Source organism: Fundulus heteroclitus, chromosome 18 (assembly GCF_011125445.2).
Source record: "Fundulus heteroclitus isolate FHET01 chromosome 18, MU-UCD_Fhet_4.1, whole genome shotgun sequence".
Lineage (NCBI taxonomy): Eukaryota > Metazoa > Chordata > Actinopteri > Cyprinodontiformes > Fundulidae > Fundulus > Fundulus heteroclitus.
The window spans coordinates 2332912-2349034 of NC_046378.1; the positions used below are offsets into that span (position 1 = coordinate 2332912).

The window sequence follows — 16123 nt, forward strand, 5'->3', positions numbered from 1 at the left end:
GACTTCAGCTCAGATAGTGTGAGTGAAGTGATTTTATAAATGAAACACAAGGAAGGTAGCAAAGCATTGGCTGAGATTCCAGAGATGACACTGAGTATCAGCATGAAGCAGACAATAAAAAAAAAAAAAAAAAAAAGAAGTAAAGGCCACCCCAAGACACAAGAAGCCTCCCCTAGTGGAGACCACAGACCCTGACGCTGGGCCTTTTTTTGCTTTTCCAGTTCATGAGGATAGTTTTCTTTACATAAGGCAATGAAAGCCATGCAAAGTGATTTTCCCCCAAAGTGCTTTCATCCAAGTTACCCAGCAAGCAAACTGACAGAGAAGGTGAACTTTTACATCTCAGACACTTTTACAAGTCTTCACATTTCTGGCCCCAGAACCTCTGAACAGGTGTACATAGCCATAGTGCATGAATATAACTATCAGGATTATTGTCTTTACATTGTGGACAGACATTAGATTGAGTAAAACCCATCTTGAATAATATTTGACCTGTTTAATGTACTCTGTAAAGGATTTTGTATGGTATCAGTTGTACATTTCAGTGTCTACTCATTTCTAAAGTTCTTAAACATATCTGAGCCCAGATGTTTTGTTCTAAACTGACTAATAAATCCTCCTCCCATTTTATAATAGGAAGAGATGTTGAATCACCTAGTTTAGACAGTGTCCTGTATAGTTTAGACAGTACCTTTGGGGGTTTTAGATCAAGGAACTCTTAAACATTTTTTTGGAATTTATAAACCTCCTTTAATGAGGTTGAATTTATTTTTTATTAAAGATTTAATTTGTTGATATTCTAAGCATTTATTTTTATTAATACCATTTTGTATATTTAATCCATCAGTTGTGATAAACTCAGTTCTTTCAAATATATGTTCCAGGTATTCAATACCTTTACTCTTAAAGTAAGGAAAGTTTATCATATTATTTTTTGTAGGATGTCAGGATTATTCCATATGGGTGTACGGCTGAATAGCATAAGTGATGACTCCGTGATTTTAAAGAAACTCCCACCATGTTGTCAGAGGAGACCTGGTGTTGATATCTTTAAAGCATATTATCAGATATTTTCTGTTCTGTGTCTAGCTAGGGCTCATCTAAGGGATTATGTTTTAACCATTTTGAGATATATTGTAGCCTATTTGCTAATAAGTAGCAAATTGGCAAAATAGGCTTGAAAGATGTCAACTTTCTATCTGTCCAAATTGTTTTTGCTGCATCCATGGTTTAGTACACAGTTTTCTTCTGGTTTGTGTAAAAGATTGTTTGTAACGGGAAGGATAATCCTTTCTCTTTTAACTTTCTGATTGAGTTTTGTCCTTCTCACACAGATTCTTACTTTTCGTGATAACCTAATTACTGGAACCATTGGACTGATGTAGATTTGGAATGCGGTATGGTGCTGAAATACTGTATGTCTGGGCATTTTCTTTCTATGAACCCTTTGAGAACCTCATAGGCTCTCAAGTTTGGTGGTAGCTGGCTTGAGTTTTGGATTTGCACAGAGTCAATTATATGTGTATCAAATGTGTTTGTAGTTTCTGCCCCTGATTCCATTTTGAAGTTGACAGCACAATACATTTGCAAACAGTACAGTGGCCTGCAAATGTATTCATACTCCTAGAAATTTTCTACATATTGTAACATTACAACCACAAACAACTTTTATTGTATTGTAATTTTATTCGACAGACCAACACAAAGTGGTACACAACTGTGAAGTAGAAATAAAATTATACATGATTTCCTTCTTTTTTTTTTTTTTTTTTTACAAATAAAAAACTGAAAAGGGTATTGTGCAAAAGTATTCAGTCCCCCTGAGTCAATACTTTGTGGAACCACTGTTTGCTGCAATTCCAGCTGCAAGTCTTTTAGCATATGTCTCTACCAGCTTTACACATCTAGTGACTAAAAATTTTGCCCATTCTTCTTTGCGAAACAGCTCCAGCTCAGTCATATTACGTGGAGAGTGTTTGTGAACAGCAGTTTTCAGATCTTCCTACAGGGTTTAGGTCTGGACTTTGACTAGGCCATTCTAACACGTGAATATGTTTTGTTTTAAACCATCTTATTGTAGTCCTGGCTTTATGTTATGGAAAGGGTGAACCTCTGCCCCAGTCTTAAGTCTTTTGAAGACTCCAACAGGTTTTCTTCCATGATTGCCCTGTATTTGGCTCACCTCTGACCACCTTCCCTGTCCCTGCTGAAGAGAAGCATCCCCAGAGCATGATGCTGCCATCACCATATTTGACGATGGGATGGTGGGTTCAGAGTGATGTGCAGTGTTCTCCTCCACACAAAGCCTTTTGCATTTTGCCAAAAAGTTCAATTCTGTTCTCGTCTGACCAAAGCACCTTCTTCCACATGTCTGCTGGGTCTCCAACATGGCTGCTGGCAAACTGCAAACAGGACTTCTTATGGTTTTCTTTTAGCTTTCTTCTTGCCACTCTACCATAAAGACCCCAGTTGTGCAGTGAACGACTAATAGTTGTCCTGTGGACAGATTCCTCCACCTGAGCCGTGGATCTCTGCAGTTCCTCCAAAGTCACCATGGTCAGTGCTCTCCCTGTTCAGCCTGTAAGTTTAGGTGGACAGCCTTGTCTTGGTAGGTTTACAGTTGTGCCGTACTCTTTCCATTTCTGGATGATGAATTGAACAGCGCTCTTTGAGGTGTTCAAAGCTTGGGAAACCCTTTTATAGCCTAAACCTGCTTTAAACTTATCCACAACTTTATCCCTGACTGGTCTGGTCTTGTCCTTGAACTTCATGATGCTGTTTGCTCTCCAATTTTCTCTTAATCAACCTCTGAGGCCGTAACAGAGCGGCTGTATTTGTACTGAGATTAAATTACACACTGGTGGACTCTGTTCAGTCATTAGCAATCATCAGGCAACATTTGAAGACAATTGGTCTCACTCAGAGAAAAGTGGGGTTAATACTTTTCCACACAACACCTTTCAGTTTTTTATTTGTAAAAGAAACATTTTAAATCATGTATAATTTTATTTCTTCTTCCTAATTTTTATCAACAATAGTTTAAAAAAGCCTGTAACAGGTTTAAACTCGTTAGCTTCCTCTTCATCCTCCACATGGAAACGATTTGTAATCCTTTTCTGCATCCCGATCTCACAGAATAAATCAAGATGCATATTTAAACATTGTCTGGTTCCTTCTTAAGCCTCTTGGTGATCTGCTACAGGGGAAAACTTCAGTGTTATAGCATGCAATGGTACTGTAACCATTTCTTGCTAATGCATGGTTATTCGGACAACCACAAAACTCAAACAAGCCCTTGCTGTATTACATATGTGCTTTTTAAGATACACATTTCTTCATCTTACAATTTAACCCTGTGGTGGTGTGATTCTTGGGGACGGGGACACTAGTGGAGAATTTGAAGTAGAAGGGATCCTCACACAGGACTAAAATGTCCTGTTCTATGGCCTGTTCTCATTCTTGCAAGAAATTATTAAATTCTGACTTTGATAAGATCACTAATCTCTTTCTTGGTAAATAATGAAGGCAACATGAGAGCTTTTTTTTTTCACAACAAAAGTCAACATTTTTGCCTTCACTATTTATTTCAGTTGTGCAGAAAGATACCCTGCCTTAGTCTGAACTAAGGACCGTTACATGTCAGGTCCTTAGTTGTAGATATAATGACTTGTTGTGTGTAAACAGCGTCAATGAGCAATGTGACAGAATGTGTTTAGACTGGTCAGTGATGTTCTTACCAAGTGTTTCCTGGTCCAGTTCCAAATGTGCTGTATGCACCTCTGAAGTCTTTGTAGTTCAGCTGTCTCTGGTAGCCTGTAAAACAACAGGACCATGTTTATACCTGATGCAAGATAAAGATAAGGAATTAACTTTCTAAGTTCCCTGAGAAGAGTTTAATTTTCAAATAGTGGAGAAATCAAATTTATCTTTGTGATTTCTTTGGGTTTTTTGCTACTAATACTTTAACAAAAATTAACAACAACACCAATAAAATTTGGTTTTATTGGTGGTGTTGTTAAATTTTCTGATTTTGAACATAAGGAGAAACAATTATCAGACGAGTGTTTAGCAAAACAGGGTCGTCCCACAACTAAGCGGCATGTGGTGGAGCGCAGGTTCTGATTTATTGAATCAGCACACACCCTGTTAGAGGTGTCAGACAGAATCCAGCTAACAAAAAAAAAGAAAAAAAAAAGAAAAGAAGCAGAGGCGGAAAATAAATAAAATATATTGTCTTATGTTATTGTAACAGGCTAGCAAAAACCTACAAAGAGAATTTCCTCAAACGGTTCCAGCTAACCACGTTGCCACCTTACCTCATCTTTTGCATTACAAGATTCACCAAGAACAACTGCTTTGTGGAAAACAACCGAACACTGTCTTAAAGATTTAGTTTTTCGAGATTTCAGAAAAATAAGCCAAATAAGCAGACATGGGGGTAGCAGTAGCTCTATTTGGTTGAGCATATACCCCCAGGTTGTTCATTTTTAATGTAATTTTTTTGTGATTATTTATTGTTGGATTAAACAGACTAAAATCCAGACAATTCACCAAGACAATCAGACTCAGATGAAAATGTAACTTAATCATTATTCACAGGTAAAAGAAATAAGTAGGTTTGATATTCATTTCCAAATAGAAAACTATCATACAATACGCATCCACATCAGGATTAGTTAAATACAACTTTGCAGTATATTAAAATCTTCCACTATTTCAAAATCAGGTCTATGTCTTTTGTCATGATTTGTGCCATTCTGCATTCTACGTCACCCACCTGCACCACTGCAGTCAGATTCAGGCCATGCGCCTGTGTCTTGTACTACTTAAGCGAACCACAGCCCCTGAGTCAGAGCCAGATTATGGAAAGCTCTTGCCAGTAGATGTCCAGCCTTTTCCCATCACCACGTCTGATCGCCACATTTCAACCAGCATAGAGCTTTTGATCTCTAGACCATGACCTTGTTTCTGTACCATGATCTGCGCGCTTGTCTAATGTTTTGGATTAGTTAAATGTTTTTTTAAGGAAAAATATACTGAGTCAATGTCTCACCAGCTTTAAAATAATAAAACATATTCTGGTTAGAGTGTTTGATTCTTATGCTCGGGTATAAATAGGAATGAGACCTACCGCTAGTTAGGAAGTTGGAAGCCTTTGCCTTAATGGCTGGAGTCAGCTGCTGTGAACTTTGCAGATATTCAATGATATAGATGTTAGGAGCCAGTAGTGCCATGTTCTGCTCCCCACATCCATACGGCATCTGCAACAAACCATCCAGATTCTGCAGGGCGCGTCCGAGAATGTCGCCTGTGCAAAAACATATAAACAAAGTCATTGCATCTGACTGACTGTGAGGCCTTTTTTTGATAGTTTGAGAAATATTTAGCAAATTTAAGCAATTGGTATTTATTGCAATATAGCAGCACGACTGGAGGATAAGCAGACAACTGGAGAAACTGTGTTCAGTTGACTGAAGCAGTTTACCTAGGACAGATACCGCAGTACGGCCAGATCCATCAATCACATTTTGAGGCAGCTGTAGTTCGGTTTCTTCAGTCAAAGCTTCCCCTGAGTTTCCACAAAAACAGTCATAAGTTATGAGTAATAAACCTAAACAGAAGGGCAGTTTCAAAACAGAGATTATGGACCTGGTCCAGTGAACAATGTATGCCTTAATAAAAATTCTAAAACTGTAATGTTTCTAAAACTGCTATCCCAGTTTTCTGTTTTGTCATAGACATACAACTAATACTGGAGTTGTATATGTTGAGTTAAATATGTCGAAAGAACTATCCAATCAATCCAATTGTGAGACATCAAGTTTGATCATGTTTTTGACGTTCACTTTTGATGTGCTTCTGAGTGGTACATGAGAAAATTGCTTTTGATGTAATGCTAGTGTTGTCAAGGTGTGGAATTGTTCAGGAGCCAAAGTACAACAGGAGCGACGCAGAGGCATAATGAAGAACAACACTCTAATAATGAACTGAAACTTAGAAACACGAGCAAAGCGCAGAGGACAGGGAGAAAGCAACAGGGTGGCCAACAGGAGAAGCAATGGGGAGAAACAAAAACCAGAAACCTAAATCCACCGGGAAATGATTAACAGGACGAATATCTGGTGAGTAACATACAGAATATCAAATACACACACACACACACACACACACACACACACACACACACACACACACACACACACACAGGGGTTGGACAATGAATCTGAAACACCTCTCATTTTAGTGTGGGAGGTTTCATGGCTAAATTGGACCAGCCTGGTGGCCAATCTTCATTAATTGCACATTGAACCAATAAGAGCAGAGTGTGAAGGTCCAATTAGCAGGTTAAGAGCACCGTTTTGCTCAAAATATTGCAATGCACACAACATTATGGGTGACATACCACAGTTCAAAAGAGGACAAATTGTATCAAGAGCCATGGTATCCAGGGTAATGCCAGCATACCACCAAGCATACCACCAAGCATACCATGTTGGAGGGTCGTGGCTGAGTGGTTAGAGCAGTGCGCTTGCAGTCAGGGAAGGTTGCAAGTACCCGGTTTGATCCCTGGTCCCGGCACTCTGGGTCCTTGAGCAACACCCTTAACCCCGGGCGCCGCACATGGCAGCCCACTGCTCCCCAAGGGTGATGGGTTAAAAGCAGAGAACAAATCTCATTGTAATGTATGTTTCAATGACAATAAAGATGATATTACTATTACTTACTATTATTACTAAGAAGGACAAACCACATCCAACAGGATTAACTGTGGACGCAAGAGGAAGCTGTCTGAAAGGGATGTTCGGGTGCTAACCCGGATTGTATCCAAAAACATAAAACCACGGCTCCCCAAATCACAGCAGAATTAAATGTGCACCTCAACTCTCCTGTTTCCACCAAAACTGTCCGTCGGGAGTTTCACAGGGTCAATATACACGGCTGGGCTGCTATAGCCAAACCTTTGGTCACTCGTGCCAATGCCAAACGACGTTTCAATGGTGCAGGGAGCGTAAAACTTGGGCTGTGGACAATTTGAAACATGTATTGTTCTCTGATGAGTCCACCTTTACTGTTTTCCCCACATCCGGGAGAGTTACAGTGTGGAGAAGCCCCAAAGAAGCGTACCACCCAGACTGTTGCATGCCCAGAGTGAAGCATGGGGGTGGATCAGTGATGGTTTGAGCTGCCATATCATGGCATTCCCTTGGCCCCATACTTGTGCTAGATGGGCGCGTCAGTGCCAAGGACTACCGAACCATTCTGGAGGACCATGTGCATCCAATGGTTCAAACATTGTATCCTGAAGGCGGTGCCGTGTATCAGGATGACAATGCACCAATACACACAGCAAGACTGGTGAAAGATTGGTTTGATGAACATGAAAGTGAAGTTGAACATCTCCCATGGCCTGCACAGTCACCAGATCTAAATATTATTGAGCCACTTTGGGGTGTTTTGGAGGAGCGAGTCAGGAAACATTTTCCTCCACCAGCATCACGTCATGACCTGGCCACTATCCTGCAAGAAGAATGGCTTAAAATCCTTCTGACCACTGTGCAGGACTTGTATATTTCATTCCCAAGACGAATTGACGCTGTATTGGCCGCAAAAGGAGGCCCTACACCATACTTATAAATTATTGTGGTCTAAAACCAGGTGTTTCAGTTTCATTGTCCAACCCATAGATAGAGAGATAGAGAGATATCTATATTGGAAAGTACAGTAGCTTATGGAAATCCTGGAACTCTCTCGGCTTTTTGACTGGTTCTTTAAGTCTTTGCATCCTGCCTTCACTGCTTCATCGCCCTTTACTGTTTTTTTTTTCACTCTGGTAGATTAGTTATTGAATTTGGTTCTCGATTCATTCTACATGATTTTTGTCCTGTGTTTTCTCACTGTTCTGCCCCTGTCAATAATTCTCCCTCAGTCCTCTGCTCTCATTGTCCTCAGCTGTCGTCTGTTCACCCATCTGATTGCTTACACCTGCTCTCCTTCCCTTCCCTTCCCTGGATCTGGCCTCTTCACTTCATTTGTTTTGCGTCTTCACATAAAAGATTTCCCCACTTTCATTTTGTGGTGGCCGAGATCTCTTCTGCTCTTTGATCCAGCTGAACCCTCACACAACATGACAATTAGTTTCACTTTTAGTTTAAAGTCTCTGGCTGGCCAAGGGGAGTAAATCTTTATCAGTTCAGACTAAGCCACTTTATAGAACAGCATTAGATTAAACAGTGTTATTATTGGGGGATTGCTGCAATATTTGAGTAGCATTTGTGTTGATGCAGTTGCAGTGATGGACTTGTGCAGCGTACTTAGAGTGTGAGCTGCGGTGCCTAAACCACAAAATGTTTTGATAAGTCCAAAACCATCCGTGGCAGCATGTTTTGTCAGGTGATCAGATTATGTATGCAACTGTAGGAAATGCTTAGGGAGAGGATGCTCAAGAGTTATGAACGTAAGGCAGGATCTCTTCGTACTGTTGAATATTAGATGAACTTACAAGTTGCTAGAGCTGTGAAAAGGAGTTTCTGAAAAAATAACAGATGATTCGTAGGGATCATTGACATCAGAGAAGTGACATACATAGATATGGACAAGACAACTGAGAAAGGAAAAGAGGTGAGTAAAATCACATGGATCAACTCTGGTTCCAGCCTATCACACAGTAGATAATGCCCAGAGGTGACTATTCATGACTTGAGGGGTGTATCACTCTTGTAGGGCATGTGCTTGCTCATCTATAAAAAGCTGAAAAAAACTTTATTCTGGGGTAGTTCTTCCTCTCTACTTTTTCCCCGTGTCGAATCTGTTTCGAGCCTCAGTACTAATCTCTAACATTTCTCTGGCTTTTTTAGATTAAACAAGTATATATTCTGTTTCAAGAGTCATTTCCTACTAAAGATGTTACTTATTCAATGAAGACCGCTTCTCCAGGGTAAAAGGACCAGCAGGACGCAGAGGTGCCTAACCGCCGACATTAACATGGTTATCATTAACATTACACTATAGTAGATGTACAATAATGTGATGTGGATACAAAAATGTTGACTTCCAAAATTGGTCATTTGTATCTTCTTTATCAGAAGTTTGTGAAAGTGTACAAAACGTATTCTTGGTGTACACCATACTGACCTTCAGGACAGACCAGCCAGTTGTGCGTCTTTGTTACTTCGACACCTTCAGCCTAAGAGAAAGGCGATAGTCAAACTTAAAGATGTAAAAAATCTTTCCTTGTTACAGCAAACAGGCTTAAATGGGTGGCAACTAGACTTTCATTCAGCTTTTTCTGAAGACATTTTGACACCTATCCAGGAGTCTTTGTCAGTTCTGGTGGCTCGCACTTGAGCAACCTGTAGTTGGAGCACTGCTGTTTTTAAAGGACATGGAGGTCCATCCTCCTAGGCACATTCTAAGTCACTAACACAGAGGAGAAAACAAAGACAAGCAAAAACATATATGGACACATAATTCTCCTGAGGTTCTCAGAAACTCAGGAGAATTTTCTCCAAACACAACATACCAGTAAATTTCAAACCTAATAACACCCTCAGAAAAAATCTGGTTCATCCCAAAGACAGGACACCCAAACCACAGCTGAGCGGTGTTGTGTTTGTGGTCCAATGCAGCGAGGACTGTTCAGACTCCTACATTGGAGAAACTAAACAACAGCTACCTAAACACATGGAACAGCAGAGGAGGGCCAGCAGCTCGGGGCAAGATTAGCAGTTCACTTGCACCTCAAGAACAAGTTGTCACAATTTGTCTACGGATGAACTCAGAACCACACACACGGGACTAAAATTGAGAGTCTTTATTGCAAGGTTGATGATGGAGGTTTGATGAGGCCAGAGGAGCAGGTAACACAGAACCGGAGTGAAGGTGATGGCAGGAGCTGACGGCCCGGAGTAAAAAAGTCACGATTTTCCAGGCAGCCGGGAATGCTCATTACTGCTCGGCTAGCAGGCCCCGTAGCAGTTCATTGCAGACACCAGGGCACAGAGCTGAGCTTCTCCAGGGCGGCTAGTCAGGTTAGCAGAACTTAGACACCAGGGCACAGAGCTGAGCTTCTCCAGGGCAGCTAGTCAGATTAGCAGAATTTAGGAGACACCAGGGCACAGAGCTGAGCTTCTCCAGGGCGGCTAGTCAGGTTAGCAGAATTTAGGAGACACCAGGGCACAGAGCTGAGCTTCTCCAGGGCGGATAGTCAGGTTAGCATAACTTAAACAAGAAAACAAATCTTACCGAGGCAAAACCGGGGACTGGCATGGAGAGGTGTGGAATGATGACGGACCGGCAAGGAGTGACAGCAGAGTGAGGCTTAAGTAGGGAGGCTGGCAGGTGAAGTGAGTCTGGCTAATTAGTGGCTGGCAGGTGTGACTAACTGCAGAGGAGGTGAAGTGAAGATGACAGAAAATAACTAATGACAATAAAAACTAACAATACATAAAGTCAAACCAAACCCACATGAGATGAAAAATAAAAATGACAGAAAAATAAAGTCGAACCAAAACTCAACCATGACACAAGTGAACTCTTTTGATGTCCAAACTTTGGACAGGGAGAGGAGATAGTTTGAAATAGGGATGAAAGAAGCCATCTTGGTCAAAAGAGAAAAGCCATCACTAAACAAAGGCGGAAGATTATGTTTCCAACTCCCCAGTGTTTACAGCTCGATCCTCCAACTCATTCCAAAGAGATTACATCAGCATTCTCATCATAATTCAGGTGACCAAGTGCTCCACTCACACCAAGCAAAACCTTTAACGACCCAGGACAGTGATGGGTGGGTCATTGATTTGCATCTGACTTAGAATGCGCCAAGGAGGATGGGCCTCCATGTCCTTAAAAACAGCAGCACACCAACTACAGGTTGCTTAAGTGCGAGCCACCAGAATGGACAAAGACTCCTGAGGATTTACAACAGGTTATTGATGGTAATGATTATCCGACTAATGAACAATTGAATTCCTTAACAACCAAACAAGAGGGGTTAGCCGACTTAGTTCAAAAACAGTTACTGAAAACTTATGATTGCAGCAAAGCAATTTGGTTGAAAAAAGGTGAGAAGTGTTCAAAATGTTTTCTAAATATCCAAACAAAAAAATTATTCAAAAAAGAAAATTTCTAAGCTTATTCAAACAAACGGAAAGATATTGACTACAAACGCCATATTGTTGAAAGAAATAGAAAACTATTTTAAAAATATTTTTTCAAATCCAGTGATTCATCCTGACACAATACAATTCTTTCCAGATATTTATGAAAGAAAAATGAGTTCTAAAGAAAGTAGTTCCTGTGAAAGCCTCATTAGAGAAGAAGAGCTTATGGAAGCTATTAAGCCTTATATTACGTTGAAAAAAAATTACATTGATTATGTTGCGGGTCATTTTGACCCACTCTGTGTAAATGCATGCAAAACAGTCAAGAAAACAGGTTCAACCAATAAGCAATTTATTTTAGATTACTTAAACATTTAGTCAAGTGACAAACAATACATTTTTAATTCATTTAAGAAATAATTTCCTCCTCGCAAAAACATTACTTTAAACGTTACCTTTAACATGCTCTATTTGCTAAGATTTTGAACATTCAACAATTTCAAAGTTCTCCACATGATGGGCAGAAAGTTACTGTGTGCTTTCTGCAGATGTAATTCATACATTTCACACAAGAGGTACTTGTTTTACTGTCCTCTTGGGAGGGACAGACCTGGCATCTTTTCCTCTTCTTTTCACCTGTCTCCACTTGATGTTGGTTGGGTGACCTGAGCTTGACCTTTTCAATTATAGCTCCTGTTGCTGGGGATTGAGCTGGCCTGGCTCGAGTCTGCATCTTGGGTGTGACAAGTGCTTTGCCGAGTTCTTCCAGGAAAAGCCGATGTCGATACAATTTGCCGGCATTCCATTGGTGGTTGATTTCAGTCCACAGGACATAAGCATTGTATGCAGACACGTCCACAATGTTGTAGAAAGTCACCAAAGGCCAACGGGCAGTCTTGCGCTGGCAGCTGTATGTGGCTGAGATTTTGTCAAGATTGTCAAGTCCTCCTTTGGTGGAGTTATAATCCAGGATTATTTGTGGCTTCGAGTCCTCTCTTTCGCTCAGAGATGCATCAGCGTGCATTGTACTCATAACAAGAACATTCTTGTTTTTCTGTCGTTTTTTCAGTGAAAGCAAAGACTGAGGAATGCTGAGGTTTGCCTTGCATTTTCAGAATTTCACTGGGAAGTTCCGGCTTATTTCTTCCTACTGTTCCCAACATGGTCAGCTCTCTTTTCTGAAGTTCTTCTCCAAGGCAGTAGGACTTTAAGAGGTTGTCACAAGTGATGTTATGACCTTGCAGCCCTTCACTCATTTCCAGCACCACACGCATCCCCTGATTCTTCTCAGCTTTTCCTCCAGGTAGCTTTCCAGTATATAATTGCATATTCCATGCATAGCTGGATTTTGCATCACAGGCTGCCCATATTTTGATGCCGTACTTGGCAGGCTTGTTGGGCATGTACTGTCGGAAAGGACAGCATCTACAAAAACATAGGGACCAGGATTGTACAACAAAGGTAAAATTTCAACCCATTTTTCCCACACATCTCTGATTGCAGCTAGTTTGTCTCTTTCACATCAACCAGCTCTTGTATTGCGGTTGTCAAAGCGGATAACACAAGATATCATGTGGAATGTCTCCAGAGACATTGTTGCACGAAATATTGGCTTTCCATTCTCTTCATTCCATAGACTTGCAGTTGCTTCTCCCTTTGACCTGTACACTCCAGCTAATAACAGGACTCCTATGTAAGCATTCACGTCAGTCTGATCCAGTGGCTTCCATTTGTCTTGAAACACAGGTCTCCCCTCCAAGTTGGTCACTTCCACTATAATCCTTTCCATTGGTGAGGATATGAAGAGCTGAAATGCTGACTGAATCTCATCAACTCATGTGATGGCAAATCTTGTAAGAACCAGGAGTCCTTTTTATCACATTAGCTGATGACAGTCTGCCTCGACTCTGATGTGGTGATGCTGACCATTTAATATTAACGTCTTTAGATGTCCATGTCACCTCTCTGGAAGATGATTGTTGCATTCCTGGGTTTTCATCTGTTGGGGGGACAATGGCAGACTCGTCCTCTGAATCCTCCTCATCAAAAATAACTTCTGATTCTGAAAGATCCTCTGTCTCAGAAACCTCTTCCTCTACATCCCTATCCCAGTTCAAAATTTGTGATAAAGCCTCCTCAGCTGTAATCCTTAGGGAGCCCATTTTTGGTGAGTTTGTCATAAAGATGATGTGAGAGCAGTGACAAGGACTAGTGTGAGAAAGTGCCCTCCCTTCACACACCTGGGTCTGGGTCTCATCAAAGAGATGTTTTTATTTTGGATCTGAACGGCTACTTAACCACATTAAAGTGTCCGGGTCAAAATGACCCGCAACATCATCTTTGTATACATACTCTGCACAGACACTCCACTACACATCAAAGTGACCAGATTTTACACAAAAGTTCATGACCTCAAGATTAGATGGAATACCTATTGAGGTTTACTGAGGTTTATAAAGTATTTTATGAATAGGTTAAGAAACCATTACTGGCTAGTTTTAATTATTCATATGTAAGAGGTTTTTTGTCAAACTCTGAAACAGAAGGTCTTATTTCCCTCCTATTGAAACAGGAAGCAAATGGCCAGTATAAAGACCCAGCATTTTTAAAATATTGGAGACCAATAACCAATAAGATGCTAAGATCCTGGCAAAATATTTGGCTACACGTGTGATGTACCGGATTCGGACCCAAGATTCAACCACGACAGGTCAGTGACGTTTTCAATGTTTATTAAAAAGCAGGGTTGATCAGCGCTGGCTCTAGAGCGTGCAGCTCTCGCTAACGGGTTGGAGCTTCCTGGAGGCAGAGGGACAGGTTAGAGGCTGCAGTGACGGGTTAGCAATGTGGAGCAGACTGAGAGACTAACCTGATAACGAGAGGAGCCTGGGCGCAGAGAATCAGCCAGAGACAGGGGGGAGAGTCCGGGGACAGGAGCCGTAGAGCAACCCTCCGGCAGTAAGGGACTTTTCAGAGGCGTTGTCCAGGGGCAGTCCGGGTCCGGTAACGGGGAGTCCAATAATCCAGCAGAGGTACAGAGGGGAAATCCGAAGAGCAGGTCCAGGTCCGGTCCAGGTCCAAAAACAGGCAAGCTCAGAATAATCGCAGGGGCAAGGCAGAAATCCGGTAATCTCAGGCAGGGGTCAGAACAAGGAACAGGCAGGCTCGGAAACGGAGGGCAGAATCGGGTCAGACACAGACAGGCAGAATAAGGAACGCTGGAATGCTCTTACGGGTGGCTTGAGACAATCTGGCACTGGAGGCTAACTTGGACGGCGCTTATATGCAGGTGAAGACAGGTGAAGGCAGTAGAAGTTGATTGCAGAGGGGTGGAGACTGGACAGGGGTGTGAATTGTGAGCAGAATCAGCTCCAGTGCCAGAATCATTACAACACGACTAAAGTCTGTTTTACTAAATATTATTCACCAAGACCAATCAGGTTTCTTACAAGGAAGAAATATAGGAAAAAATATTAGACAGTGTCAGGGTTTAGTTTTGACTTGGCTTTTGATTACTATTAGTTTTCAGTTTTTCCTCCTTGTTAGGGTTTAAGTTATTATTTGACTTTATTTTCTGTTAGTTTTCAGCTCCTCCTTCCCCTAATTTAGCTTTTCCTTCACTCCCTCTGCAGTCAGTTACACCTGTTAGTCATTAATCAGTCAGACTCATTTCACCTGCCAGCCTCCCTACTTCATCTGTTGTCACTCCTCTGCCGGTTCGTCATCATCCAACACCTTCTCCTTGTCTGTCTACATGAGTGTTCTCTGCTTGCTGCTGGAACCCTGCCACCTCTGCTTCTGTTTTACCTCAGCTTGCCATGGATTATTCCAGTCTCATCGGTGCAACTATCTTGTTAAGACTCTATCTGCAAGAATTCACTAGTGATGGGCAAATGAAGCCTGATGAAGCAATGAAGCTCTCCAACACTTTGCTTTGAAAAAAGGTTATTTTCTCGATGCTTCATTCATCACTCACTAGTGACATCTGCTGGTGAAACTGTAACAGCCTTGTCACTTAGTTGAATCATACTTCCAAAAATTAGTAAATGCAATATTGTCACAAAGTTTTCATCAAACTCGTGTTTAGTAAGAGGTGAATCAATTAAATCATATTTAATTGTCATGTTTTAATTATTAAAATGATTTGTAGCCAATCCAATCCTTGACCATCAGTGGTTGTTTTAGCTTTTCTTTTATGTCATTGACTTTTTTGACAACGAAGATATGTGTTACTTTAGTGTATTGGGAATTGAGTGATTGTTGGGGCAGACTCTGTATGCTTTGAGCTTAAAACTTGCTTCCTGAAAAACAGAATTTGTTTAAAATCATCTCTTCCTGGGAGTTCTAGTTCTGGTTCTAATATTAAGTTACACATAGAGTTTGCCTCTTCCAATGGCTTTTAGTCTGCTTTTGATGTGTGATTTTGATGTATCTTCTGATCAAACAAAAGAAAATTTAGAAATTGCTGGATTTTAGGTTTAATTTTCTTTTTTTTTTAGGAACAGGACTTTTTTTCACTGTTTCAGATTTTCGATGGTTTTGTCGTCGGCAGATGACCTCACCCACGAAGCAACAGGGTTCATCGTGCTTTTATTCTGAAAAATGATACGCAGAATGAAGCAATGACGTAGCAGATGTAATGCAAGGCCTCGTTTCTTGTTGATCATGTGATTATCCTCAATATGACACAAGCTCCGAAGCGGGGCTTCGTCTGACACGCCCCCTTTTTACTCGCTACCCGCTCGAAGCCTGGCTTCAGATGTCCCATCACTAGTATTCACCTTACCAAGCTATTTTATCCTGTTGGATTTTACTCTGACCAGCATGGTTCTCTCTCGGCCGTGCTGTGGATTCTCTGCCGTGCTGTGGAACCTGCTACAAAGTTCAGCTACTCCAACACCGTGCCTGTCTGCTCCTGTCCTTCCACCTTCGTTTCCGTTGGTCCTGTTGTGTTCCTGTTTGTTGCGCTGCTGGACTCTGTACCTCCGTTCCCGTCTTCATGGACTCTGGCTTCACTCCCA

At 41.2% G+C, this 16123-nt stretch overlaps 1 protein-coding gene across 1 annotated transcript in view; it reads right to left on the reverse strand.

Moving 5' to 3' along the window:
- Positions 1–16123, reverse strand: part of LOC105924161 (alpha-2-macroglobulin-like) — a 72089-nt gene that overhangs the window by 9778 nt on the left and 46188 nt on the right. The window contains exons 22-25 of the mRNA XM_036150110.1: positions 9136–9187; positions 5489–5572; positions 5135–5311; positions 3741–3816 (exon numbers count right to left, since the gene is read on the reverse strand). Coding sequence (XP_036006003.1) covers positions 3741–3816; positions 5135–5311; positions 5489–5572; positions 9136–9187 — 389 coding nt within the window. The remainder of the gene's footprint in view (positions 1–3740; positions 3817–5134; positions 5312–5488; positions 5573–9135; positions 9188–16123) is intronic.